Raw genomic sequence first — 12,771 nt, forward strand, 5'->3', positions numbered from 1 at the left:
TATTTGTAGAAAAAAAGATAACTAAAATCGGCAAAAAGCGTTAAAAAAAGTTAAGCACATGGAAAAGTTTTCTAACATCTAAAATAATAAAATCAGATTTTTAATAATAAAAGTATTTGTGACTCATATAGTAGTAAAAACAGAGAAACTTATGGATTTAAATTTAAAATAGAACTAAACATATAAACATAGAAAAAAATATTTAATTTTTTTATTGCATTCTTATATATTATACAATACTTTCTTTAACAAAAAACACACAAAATAATGTTATAATTTTGAAAAAATTTTAGCAAAATTTTAATAAAATATCTCGTAAAACTATTTTCCAGCATCTTATGTTTATATTTTTATAAACTATTTATAAAATTAAGAAAAAATAGTATTTTATTTAAAAAGAAGCGCAGTTTTATTTTTTTGGTACATATAATTGTAATTTAAAAAAATGATTTGTTGGAAAAGTTAGACATATATATATATACTATTCAATTTTTGTCTATATTATTTCTTTTCATCTTTAACGGAATAGATGTTAGAATCTAATTATCTTAATTGCATAATACACCTTTTTTATCATATGCAAAATAAGAATATGTTACATAAAAAACTAAAATTAGCATTTGCATGATCATCACATGAATTAATGTATAACTATTTTATTGATCATAAAAGAAACATACATATGTATTGTTATTCAACTGGGTACGTAGAATAAAGTAAGGAAATGGAACTATTTATGATTCTCTTTTTAAGTCTTCTACATTTTTTCTCTTTCAAAAAACCTAAAATGTTAATCCAACGCAATTAACATAAAGAATATAAATTTGACATTTCTTTTATTGTTTTTTGTTATAAAATCATTAGCTTTTATGTTTTATGATTCTTGAAGTTGCAATTTTGTGGATAAAATAAACCGTAATTGTAGCTTATATTTTTAAATAAATTTTATCCCATCAAGGATTTGTTTCTAAGTGCACGTAAATAATTATAAACTTTATTAAAGCTTTTGAAAAAAATTATATTTTAAAAAAATTTTCTTTAATTGTCATAACAAAAAGTTATAAGTTGTATTACAACAATTTTGTAAGAATAATTTTATACAAAATGTTTTACAAATGTTACGTATATCATCGATTTAGGGCATGTTTAATCTTGCTCTCTTTGCAATCCTACTGACAGCACGGTGCCATTATGTAAATTTCAATATTTGAGTTTATTGCACAATGCAGTCGCAATGTAATAATACACTAAATTTCATCAAAAAACAAAACAGAATACTTACTTTGGTGTTAATACATATATCAGCACATTTATGAGATAAATGTGTATAATAAGAAATATGCGAAAATTAGTTTGTATTGTAACTATAATTTGTTTCAGTCAGATGTACAGTGTATATAAAAAACCTGTATCCAATATGGCCATGTACTCAATTTGGCTCACCCCCCATTTCTAAATAGTTACACAACGAATTTTACAGAGAACACTAATATATCGTTTAAGGTCGATATAATGTACTTGTGCCAGTTAACCGGTCAATATCTACTTTCTGTGGCTTGTTATCACACTTTATTCAAATTGTGCACTTTTGAATCTAAAATTTTAGAGGTAAGGTTTTTGCTTTATATAACTATCATATAACAATTATAAATATCCGCAGTTTATAGTATTTGAGCTCTTTATTTATGTTTTTATATGCACCGCTTCTTTAATAACAAAAGAACATACATATGCATAGATATGTATTGTCATCCAATTAATAGATTGAGATATATATGTGTATATATATATACGTATGTATGTTACATCCAATATATATTGAATATGTCGAAGCAAAGAATGGATCAATCTTCAAAGAACTTTCCGTGTCTTCCATTCCTTCTTCTCAGAAGTTGAAAAATGTAATTAGGCAAATATAACAAAAAGTATAGAAAATAGAAATTTTACAGAAACAGTTTCAAAGCTTTATGTTATTAATGGCTAATGTGATTAACTAGAATTTTATTTATAAATTAATTAAATAATTGTTGCCCATTGTCAAAGTTTTAGAACGTTGTATTTCAATGAGAAAGAATGACTTCTTCCATAACTCAAACAATGTGGATCACAATGGAAAAAGAAATTCAGGAGTTGATGGCAGTGTGGCCGGATGTTGTTCACGATATTACGGAAGTGATTACAAATTTAAACATTCCTGATGTTGATAAATGGTTGGAAAAAGTAAGTCATTAATAAAATATTATACAATATTATATAGTAATCAATCCAAGCAAAATATAATTAAATTTTTTTTATGACATAATCAATTAATCCTAGAATAAATTCTTTTGAATAATTAAAGAATTATATATATAATGTAAAATAACTTAATGTAAAATAAACTATAAATAGTTTATATAAAATTTAAAATAAAAGATTTTACTGAAACCAATAACGTAAAAATTGATCAAAACAAATTATTGTAAAAATGTTAAAAAATCTAAAAGAAAAATATATAAGAATAGTGATATTTTATTTTAAATAACGCTAAGTGTTCAATAATACAAAAATAAACCGATAATGATTAAACTATATAAAACACAACAATATATATTAATCATAGATTTGCATTATATTAATATGTTTTTGCAAATATGCATGTTAATATATTTTTGCATATAAAACAGGTATTACAATATAATGTCCCAGGATCAAAGAAACTTTATACCTTATTATTAGTCTATGCTTATAAATCACTAATACCTAATGAACAACTGACAGAAGATAATATTCGCTTAGTACGAATTTTAGCATGGTGTATGGAAATGGTGCGTAATTCTATTTTTTTCCATAACTTGTAATAAATACTATTTATATTTTGTAAACTTTTTTATAAACAAATTCAATTTAATTAAATATGAAATAATAATGTAATTTAAGTTTAAGTCAAGGGTAGTATACTGTATAATGGCAGCAACTTTAATAGAAAACATAGAATATTGCGAATATAAATTGTAATATTGATACATTTTGAAATTATAATATTAAACATTTATTGTTACACAGACAATAGCCTATTTACTCATAATTGACGATATACTGGATCAATCGTCATTTCGTCGAGGCCAACCATGTTGGTATCGGTACAGTAATATTGGTTTAATGGCAGTCAATGACAGTTTGTTATTACAGAGCGCTGTGTATTACCTAATTCAAAAACATTTTAAAGGAAAAGAATGTTATATTAAATTAGTGGAAACATTTCAAGATGTAAGTAATTAAACAAATAAATAATAATAATTATTTATTTGTTTGATTTTTACAATTATTACAAAAAATTTGTTATTTTATTCCTTCTCTTCTTTCTCTTTATTTATTTTCCGCCATCTTTTTTGCTAAGTGTGTCTGTAGGTATACTCTATCTTTTTCTAATTCTTCCTTTATTTCTTAATTTCTTCTTTGCTCTTAATTATTACAATTACAAAATTTTTGATCTCCTTTCCATTATTTTTCCATTGTCTCCTCTCAACTTTCCTGATATTCTTTTATTTTATATTCTTTCAATATATGTTTTATTGTTTCTTCTGCTTTTCCGCACAGTCTACATCTTCTATTTTTTCTTTTTCCTAATATCTATTTGCTCTTGCTTCATTTGCCATCTTGTGCCTTGCTATTTTTATCACATCTTTCCTGATTAGATTATTATTATTCCTTAGGTGAAGTGAGTCAAAGCATTCTTTTATCTTATCTTAGAATTTAAAAAAGTAACGAAAAGTAACGATATTTTCAGCGTTACTTTTAAGTAATGCTGAAAATATCGTAAATGGTAACGCGTTACTTTTTAAAATCAGTAATGAATAACGGTAACAAATAACTTTTTACCGAAAATAGCGAAATAAATAACGATAACGCTTTACTTTAAAAAAATAACTTTTCCAATCCTGGTTTGTCCTTTTTTCTTTTTAATCAAACAATTATTTATAAAAATATTTTTACAGGCTACATTCAAAACACAAATAGGTCAGTGTTTAGATATGTATTCGACCAAATTCAACAAAAAGCCTAATAATTCAATAAATCTGAATCAATTTACAATAAATTATTATAGGTCAATTATCAAATATAAAACATATCTTTCGGTTGTATCAATAAACGCAGCAATGCATTTTGTAAGTTTACCTGTTCTTTTTACATAATTAAAATTGTTTATCTATAAAAATAACAATGCACTGTGATGTTATTTGATTGTAGGCTGGAATAAAGAATCCAGAGATGTTCAAGCAATCAAAAACCATTGTGTTAGAGACTGGATATTTATATCAAATTCAAGACGATTATTTAAGTTGCTTTGGAAATTTCGAAACTTTATTAAAAAATAGTACTGATATAGAAGAAGGAAAATGTACGTGGTTAGTTGTTACGGCTCTTCAACGCGTCACTCCAGAACAGCGTAAAATTTTAGAAGTAAATACTATTGATTATATTTTTTATGAAATGTTTTCGTCAAACATTGCCATATTAATTTATTGTTTCATTTTTTCTTTTTTTCTTCATACAGGAATGTTATGGAGTTTCAGATCCAGATAAAGTGAAACGTGTGAAACAGCTCTTCATTGATATAGATTTGCCGAACATTTATTTTACATACGAAAAAGAGATATATGATCAACTACGTGAACGAATCAGCAAATCATGTAAACTTTTACATAATCTTTTCTTCGGTTTTTTAGAAAAGATTTATCACAGGCAAAATTGCCATTTTTAAATTTCAATTCAAAAATATGTATTTTTTTTTTAAAGTCCAACATAGATTATTTTGAATAAAATAATCTATTTTCTTATGTTTACAAGTAAAAAATCCTTATTCTGATCAAAGCTCGCAAAAAAATAATAAATATTTTGCTGTTCTTTCTATGTCAGTGATACATAATAGAACATGCCATCATATAGCAAAAACATTTTTATATTTAACACACATCCGAATTTTTAAATATATTTTATTCGGTTTCTGTTTGCAAATAGCAGTACACATTAATATTCCTTCGTCACTATTGCATTTTATCGTAATACTTATATCATAATAAACTGTGTTTGATTTGACGTTCATCATATTTGTGAGCATTATTTGCCTTCGTTTAATTTTTGATAAATTTTATATCAAATATTACTATCTACGATAGTAACTACTATCTACGACGGACCATAAAATGAAATTTCAGAGAATTATACCATAAGTAGTGTGGCAATTAGATGTAAAATATAATAAAAATTTTAATAATTTCTACCTTTGTCCGCACTTACTTTTTACCATAATTCTATTTTTACTAATAAATGTTCTCCGTGTAATTTTTAATAAAAAGTAAAATTATACTTAAAATGTATTAATATTTTGATCTATCATATAGCAATCGCCATATAAAAGCACCTGAATTTTACTAAAAATAAAATATTTTGATAGGTGCAGTTTTTATATCTTTCATTATCTTTATAATATGCAGTTTTTATATCTTTATAATAGTTTTTATGTCTTTATAATATCTGCATATAAATAATATTTAAATTTTATAATTTTCTATTACATTATACATCATTTCTATTAAAAAATAAAATAATACCATAAACAGGTCAATATATTGAGCCAGAACAAATTTTTCCAATACATTATAATTTATTAAATAAACATTTCAGAGAAGGGTCCAACATAGATTATTTATGGTGGAATAATCTAATTTTTTATGTTCACACAAGTAAAGAATCTTTGTTCTGATTAAAGCTCGCAGAAAATGATAAATATTTTGTGATTTTCTCTATGTCAGTGATACATAATAGAATACGCCGTAATAAAAGAAACATTTTTAGATTTAATACACATCCAAATTTTTAAATCTATTTTGTTCAGTTTCTTCTTGCAAATAACAGTACACGTCAATATTTCTTCATTACTATTGCATTTTATCGTAATACTTAATTATATCGTAATATATAATTTGATTTCGCGTTTACCATGTTTGTAAGCATTACTTGTAAGCATTATTTGTCCTTGTTTAATTTTTGATACACGGATAAAATTTTTATCAAATATTATGACTATCTACAATAGTAACCTCAGACTATAAGATAAAATTTCAAAGAATTGTATCATAAATATAGTAGCAATTTGATAAAAAACAATACAAATTCTAATAATTTCTTCCTTGATTTGCGCTTATTATACTATTCACCATAGTAATTTTTAGTATTAAATGTTGTCTGTGTGTAATTTTCGATAAAAGATGAGACTCTGCTTAAAACGTATTTATATATATTTCTATCACAAATTAATAGCCGTTTAATAATAACTAAACTTTATTAAAAATAGAATACTTTGATAGGTTGCTTTTCGGTATGTATTTATAGTAAAAAATAGATTGTTTGGCTCGTATCATAGCTGTGACTAGTTTCAGTTTTACATGATGATATTGTAATATATACACAAACAAGATGTAAAAATTATCCAATAAAACTTATGTAGTCAGTTTGTGATGTTTTTAAACAAAAGACTCGATTATGAATACCACCTTAAACAAAAGCTAAAAATAAAAGTTTAATAACATAAATACAAACTGGAAAGTGTCAAATAGTATAATAGTTTTCATAATACTATTTTATATTTTATGATTTGTTTTCTCAACAACTCAGAAATAGCGTCTGAGAAAGTAGCATCTCCAAATTTAGCATACAGTTAAAGGGTTAATTGTGTTTATTGTGTTAATTGTTATATTTAATGATTTATGCATTTTACCTTGATTATGTTGTTGTGCAGACTTTATCTAAAACTAAAACTTTTTCAAAGTCAAGCTAATCCGAAGACGATTATACAACACAGCACTAAAAATGAAAGTTATCAAATAACGTAAAACTTTGATGATGTTATCAAATCTATTTGCGTTATTTGTACTTTTAACAATCAGCATCTTTATTTTCTCTCTCACGAACGCCTGAAGATATATTTTAAATGTAAAAATTTTGGGGATTGCAACGCGAACAGATTTGTAATCTATTTTCGCGGAAAAATAAATCGTACCTTACGCACAACAGCAATTTTATTTTAAATCGTACAACGAAGAAAGTATAAAAGAAAAATTATTAATATATAATATACAAACGTTCCGTTTTGTATACAAACAATTAAGAATTATTTAAAAAACTCCGAACTATTAATATATAAACAATATAAACAAAACAGTTTTAGAAAGCTGTAAACATATAAAATAATCTAATATTGTCAATAAATTATTATATTGTTTAAACTATGTTATTTGCAAAAGAAAATCATGTAAATCTTATTTTTGTTTTTGTAGACTTTATTTTAGCAAATTTTAAATGTATAGAAAAAATCTATAAAAAAAGTAAATGTATGAACTAGGTTTTTCTCTTTCTTTAAATATCTTAGCAGATTATATTTTCATCAGTATTTTATACACTACAGATTTTTTCTGATTTCTTTTTCTAATGTTCAGTTTTCGAGATAAAAAGAAAGACTACTTTAAAAATCTATGCCAATAATTATCCTTTTTTTATCCTAAAATGTCATATCGGGGTAATTTTGTGGCGCAATACAAATTTGATTTTATCTCCTAATTTAGCAGATAAAAAAATTAACTCTCGGGATACCGACCATAATTCAGTTTAAAGTCTTAAGAATCGAGAGAGACGCTAGCTGGAGACCGAACGTCATTAAATTCCGAGCAGTAAAAACATAAAGTGTAAAATGGGGTACGTTTATACTCCAATCTGATGTTTGCGTTTTGTTCGGATACCGCTTTTCGAAACACTGTTTTTCATGTTAACATTTCGTTCGGATGGGCACTTATTCTAGAAAAAGAGGTACGATGGCTGTGTTTGGGCAAGTTGCAACGTTCTTGTGTGTGAAAATCACAGGACAAAATATAATTTGACTTGGAGTCATGAAAATATTTTAATAATTTTCTTTTACCTGAATAATGTGTTCCATATTTAAAAAATAAACATTTTTTACAATTTTATAACAAATTTAAAAAAATTATGTTTCTTTTTTCTTTTTTCTCTAGTTATTGGTTTTTTCAACTTTTATTTGTCAAAATAATTATACTTTTTAAACAATACCTAAAATTCATTTTTTCCAAGTTCTAGATCTAATATCTTTTATTTTTTAGAAACTGTTTAGTTTTTTAAATTCTTTAAAATTAATGAAAATACGTTTTTTAAAAGATTTTATTTTTGTGATTTTTTTAAACTTTATTTCCTCTAATTAATTTGTGACGTGTTTAACGTTAATTAATATTATTGTGGATTGCACTATCGTCTTCGTCATGAAAAGATGAAAAGATTTATATAGCACAATATTGATTTCAGTTTATCTGTTCAACGCAGAACGTTTGGAAAAAATGAGGTACATTTTTAACTCAGTATTACGTTTTAGGTGGAAAGAAATAGGTATATTGTTTTAGAGTTAATAAAAAAAACATACATATGTATTGTTATTCATGAATTGAATATATATATTGGAACAGAGAATCATCAATCTTCAGAGTTATTCGTATCTTCTTTCCATTCTATTCCTCGAGAGTTGACGAAATTCAATCATTCAGAAACGAAAGCTACAAAAAATACAAATTGATATCCTGGTAAAAAATTTTTTATATAAAAATATACATAAATATATATAAATATATATAAAATATTCCACATTTGTTTATCTTAGTTTCTTTTTTTTTGTAAAATTGTTATTTAGTATAAAAAAACAATAATACTGAAGAAACAAAAATTATTTAAAAAGATCATTTTCGCATTATGTCTTTTACAAAAATCTAGGTATAAATGATAAGAAAAAATTGTCCATATATAATCATGCGATATTCTATGAATCAAAAATATATATTATTATATTACATATGAGCAATTTTTTCTTATTTCTTCAAATTTAACTTTTTGTAAAAGAAACGATGCAAAACGTCCTTTCAGTATAATTATTATTTATTTTATCTTAACTAAAAACTTTACAAAAAACTACTATAAACATATATAAATATATTTTATGTACATTTACATATGTATTTATATAAAAAATATTTTACCGGGATTTAACAAGGAAAGCTTTCCCTTTATCATTTTGTTGTTGATTGATTTATAATTTATCACAATTTTATTAATAATGTGATTAAATAATTGTTGCTTATTGATAAAATTTTAGAACAAAGAATGACAACGAAAATGGCTTCTTCCACAACTCAAACAATGTCTGCAACAATGGAAGAGGAAATTCAAGCATTGATGGCAATATGGCCGGACGTTTGTCGTGATATTTTAGAAGATGTTGAAAGTTTAAACATTCCTGATGTTAATAAATGGTTGAAAAAAGTAAGTCATTACTTATTAAAATATTATACAATTATCAATGTGGAAAGTAAAAAATAATTAAAACTTTTTATATAGATCTATTGATTGACATTAAAATAAATTCCTTATTCTACATAGAATAAATATAAATTAAGCATAATCTAAATTAATTTAATATAAAATTTCACAATAAACTATAAACAATTTGTATATTTTGTCTTTGAAAAGTCACGTAATTGAGCTTTTTTTTACAATACTGATTGATTTTTTTTTGTTTGTAACTCACATATTACTACAATAAATGCTGTTATAACAATTAATGCTGTTATAACAATCAGCTGTTATAACAATTAAACATTGCAATGTATGTGATTAAAATTATTTATATGACCATTTGACAATTGTGACATTTTAATGAATAATCAAGAAAAAATTTAAAATATTAATTAAAATATGAAAGAATATTGAAGTTAAGGTTTATATATGTAATAAAAATATATTTAACTTTTTTTTATATTTTTTAATATTTTGTAAAGTAATGTTTAAGGTATTACAATATTTGGAATTTAAAACATTTCTTTTAAATAAATCTTTTAACTTAATCTCTTAAATATCTGTTAGAAGATTGAGTATTAAAGAAATGACAGAAATTTTTTATCTTGCTTACATGCATCTCCAAACTTCTCCTACCAAATGTTTTGAGCCAAAATATATAAGTATGAGAATAATTTCTAGCAACAAACGATATAAAAAGTAATTTATTAATAATCAAGATCCAAAAGTATTTCATTTACCCCAATATCCGCGCAAACATGAATATGAAAAAGTAAACCTGCAATAATAGGTTAAAATAAAAAGCAACTAAATATATATTAAGAACAGATTTTTAAAAAGAGCAAATTAATGCAGTTTTTTTGCATGTAACACAGGTATTAGATTATAATGTCCCAACAACAAAAAAACTTCTTGGCTTATTATCAGTATATGCCTATAAGGCGCTGGTACCTAAAGAACAATTGACAGAAGATAATCTTCGTTTAGTACGGGTTATAGGATGGTGTGTGGAAATGGTACGTAACTCTGTTCTTCTTTTTATAATTTTTGATATTTTTCATAAACAAATTAATTAAACATCGTTAGATATAATTACTAAATACGAGATATATATAATATTTTAATTTATAGTATCTACTTGTAAGTCAAAAATAGCACACAGTATAATAATTTTAATTAAAAGTATAAAATGTTGCGACTATAAATAACAATATCGATACATTTTATTATAACATAGTCATTAGCCTATATGCTCTTGATCGATGACATGCTGGATCGGTCATTAATTCGCCGAGGCCGAGAATGTTGGTATCGATCTCATGGTTTAATGACAATCAACGATTCTTTCCTAATACAGAGCTGTATATATCATCTAATTAAAAAACACTTCAAGGGGAAAGAATGTTATATGAATTTAGTAGAAATGTTCCAATATGTAAGTAAAGATACGATATATGTAATTGTCAATATATCCTTCTTTTTGGTTTGGTCAATTATTTAGAAAAATCTTTTAGAACATATTTAAGACAGTATTGGGTCAGTGTTTAGATACGTATACGTCCAATATCAATAAGAAGCCTAATGGCTTACCAAATCTGGATTTATATACAATGACTCAATGTGATAACATTATTCAATTGAAAGCAGAACCTTTTACATTTGCTGTGCCTGTGCAAGCAGCAATGCATTTTGTAAGTTTGCTTTAGATTTTGTTTACACCAAAAACTGGTTTGCTTAAATAATAATAATAAATAACAATAAATTCAAAATTAGATTTGTAAGCCAGAATGACCAATTCTGGCACGATTTTAATAATAATAATAATAATAATAATAATAATAATAATAATAATAATAATAATAATAATAAGCTATGTAATAAATAATGATATTTCTTGATACTTGATTTATAGGCTGGAATAAAAGACCCAGAGATGTTCAAGCAATCAACAGACATCTTGTTAGACATGGCGCATTTATACCAAGTTCAAGATGATTTTTTAGGTATCTTTGGAAATTCCGACACTATGCGTAAAGATTGTACTGATATAGAAGAAGGAAAATGTACGTGGCTAATTGTTACGGCTCTTCAACGCGTTACTCCAGAACAGCGTAAAATTTTAGATGTAAAGCTAGATTAAATGCATTTTTGTTTTACTATTTCATAGACGTTGTTATATTAATTTATTTCTTTTTTTATTTTTCTCCACACACACACACACACACACACACACACACACACACACACACACACACACACAGGAATGTTATGGAGTTCCGGATCCAGAAAAAGTGAAACGCGTAAAACAACTCTTGATAGATCTGGACATACCAAGTGTTTTTTTTAAATACGAAGAAGATTCATATAATCAACTAAAAAAACGAATATACCAGATATCATGCGAACCTCTACGCAATCTTTTCTTACAGTTGTTAAAAAAGATTTATCGCAGACAGGATTGTCATATTTAATCATTATACCTATCTCAAGCATTTTTTATCCATATATATTTGAAACAAAAATGTTAAAAATGTAAAAATTTTTTGATGAAGTGTTTAACATAAATTATTTAGAGAAGTGATACGTTTCCGTATTTTTACATAAGTAAAAATTCTTTATTTTATATAAAATTAGCCAAAGGATATTTCTCTCTAGATGCGCCATGTCATTTATATGGCTAGCGATATAAATAACAGGTAAAGGACATTTTTAAATTTAAAATATGTTTTATACTATTTTTGCAAATATAACGGGATATGGGTTGATATTTCTATTATTCCTTATTAATATTGCATTGTAATGTTTACTTTAAACCCATATGACATATTCTGTATTATATAAAAAATAACACTATATTGATTACATAAAAAACCTAAAATTATAAGCAGCATTTATATAATAATCACATGAATTAGTAATAATTGTTTAATTGATCATAAAAGAAACATATATATGTATTGTTATATAGCAATGAAGAAATGGAGTTATCTACATTTTCTTTTTGAGATTTATTTCCACCTTTTCCTCTGAAAAAGACTTGATCAAAATCATTGTGATACAAAACATTGATCCAGTGCAAGTAACATACAATATATTAATTTTATACTTTTCTTTTATCGTTTCATGTTACTAATATCGTTAGATCATTTGTATCTTTTAAGATTTGTTAAAATTTTAAATAATTGATTTATAAGTAATGGCTTATTTTGTAATAAAAACTTTATAGGCAACAAAAGCAAGGAGAAATGTCAAGTAATGACAATGTGATAAAACATTGTTCGTGATATTGTGAAAACAACTAACAATTTGAACATTTTACATGTTACTAAATAAGTGAAGTCTTAATTGAGTAAAATACTATGTAAAACAGCCAATTTGAAA

The 12,771-nt window shown here is 24.7% G+C and overlaps 2 protein-coding genes across 2 annotated transcripts; both read left to right on the forward strand.

The window, feature by feature from the left end:
- Nucleotides 1–1,795: 1,795 nt before the first annotated feature.
- On the forward strand, nt 1,796–5,263 carry LOC105829557 (farnesyl pyrophosphate synthase). Its single transcript, XM_012668524.3, has 7 exons — nt 1,796–1,901; nt 2,044–2,220; nt 2,667–2,807; nt 3,046–3,249; nt 3,978–4,148; nt 4,231–4,443; nt 4,538–5,263. The coding sequence occupies exons 2-7, from the start codon at nt 2,074–2,076 to the stop codon at nt 4,742–4,744; spliced, it is 1,083 nt and encodes a 360-aa protein (XP_012523978.1). The 5' UTR covers nt 1,796–1,901; nt 2,044–2,073; the 3' UTR covers nt 4,745–5,263.
- A 3,249-nt stretch (nt 5,264–8,512) lies between these two features.
- Nucleotides 8,513–12,383, forward strand: LOC118646160 (farnesyl pyrophosphate synthase-like). Its single transcript, XM_036288516.1, has 7 exons — nt 8,513–8,624; nt 9,191–9,357; nt 10,266–10,406; nt 10,628–10,825; nt 10,905–11,081; nt 11,303–11,515; nt 11,652–12,383. The coding sequence occupies exons 2-7, from the start codon at nt 9,199–9,201 to the stop codon at nt 11,859–11,861; spliced, it is 1,098 nt and encodes a 365-aa protein (XP_036144409.1). The 5' UTR covers nt 8,513–8,624; nt 9,191–9,198; the 3' UTR covers nt 11,862–12,383.
- Nucleotides 12,384–12,771: the final 388 nt, after the last annotated feature.

Source organism: Monomorium pharaonis, chromosome 6 (genome assembly GCF_013373865.1).
Source record: "Monomorium pharaonis isolate MP-MQ-018 chromosome 6, ASM1337386v2, whole genome shotgun sequence".
NCBI lineage: Eukaryota > Metazoa > Arthropoda > Insecta > Hymenoptera > Formicidae > Monomorium > Monomorium pharaonis.

Bases quoted from the DNA above. Each gene is read 5' to 3' on its own strand.
- LOC105829557 (XM_012668524.3), top strand. From the start codon at position 2,074: ATGACTTCTTCCATAACTCAAACAATGTGGATCACAATGGAAAAAGAA. The intron at 2,808-3,045 runs GTGCGTAATTCT...ATTGTTACACAG, and splicing joins TAGCATGGTGTATGGAAATG to ACAATAGCCTATTTACTCAT. The intron at 3,250-3,977 runs GTAAGTAATTAA...ATATTTTTACAG, and splicing joins TAGTGGAAACATTTCAAGAT to GCTACATTCAAAACACAAAT.
- LOC118646160 (XM_036288516.1), top strand. From the start codon at position 9,199: ATGACAACGAAAATGGCTTCTTCCACAACTCAAACAATGTCTGCAACA. The intron at 10,407-10,627 runs GTACGTAACTCT...ATTATAACATAG, and splicing joins TAGGATGGTGTGTGGAAATG to TCATTAGCCTATATGCTCTT. The intron at 11,516-11,651 runs GTAAAGCTAGAT...ACACACACACAG, and splicing joins AACAGCGTAAAATTTTAGAT to GAATGTTATGGAGTTCCGGA.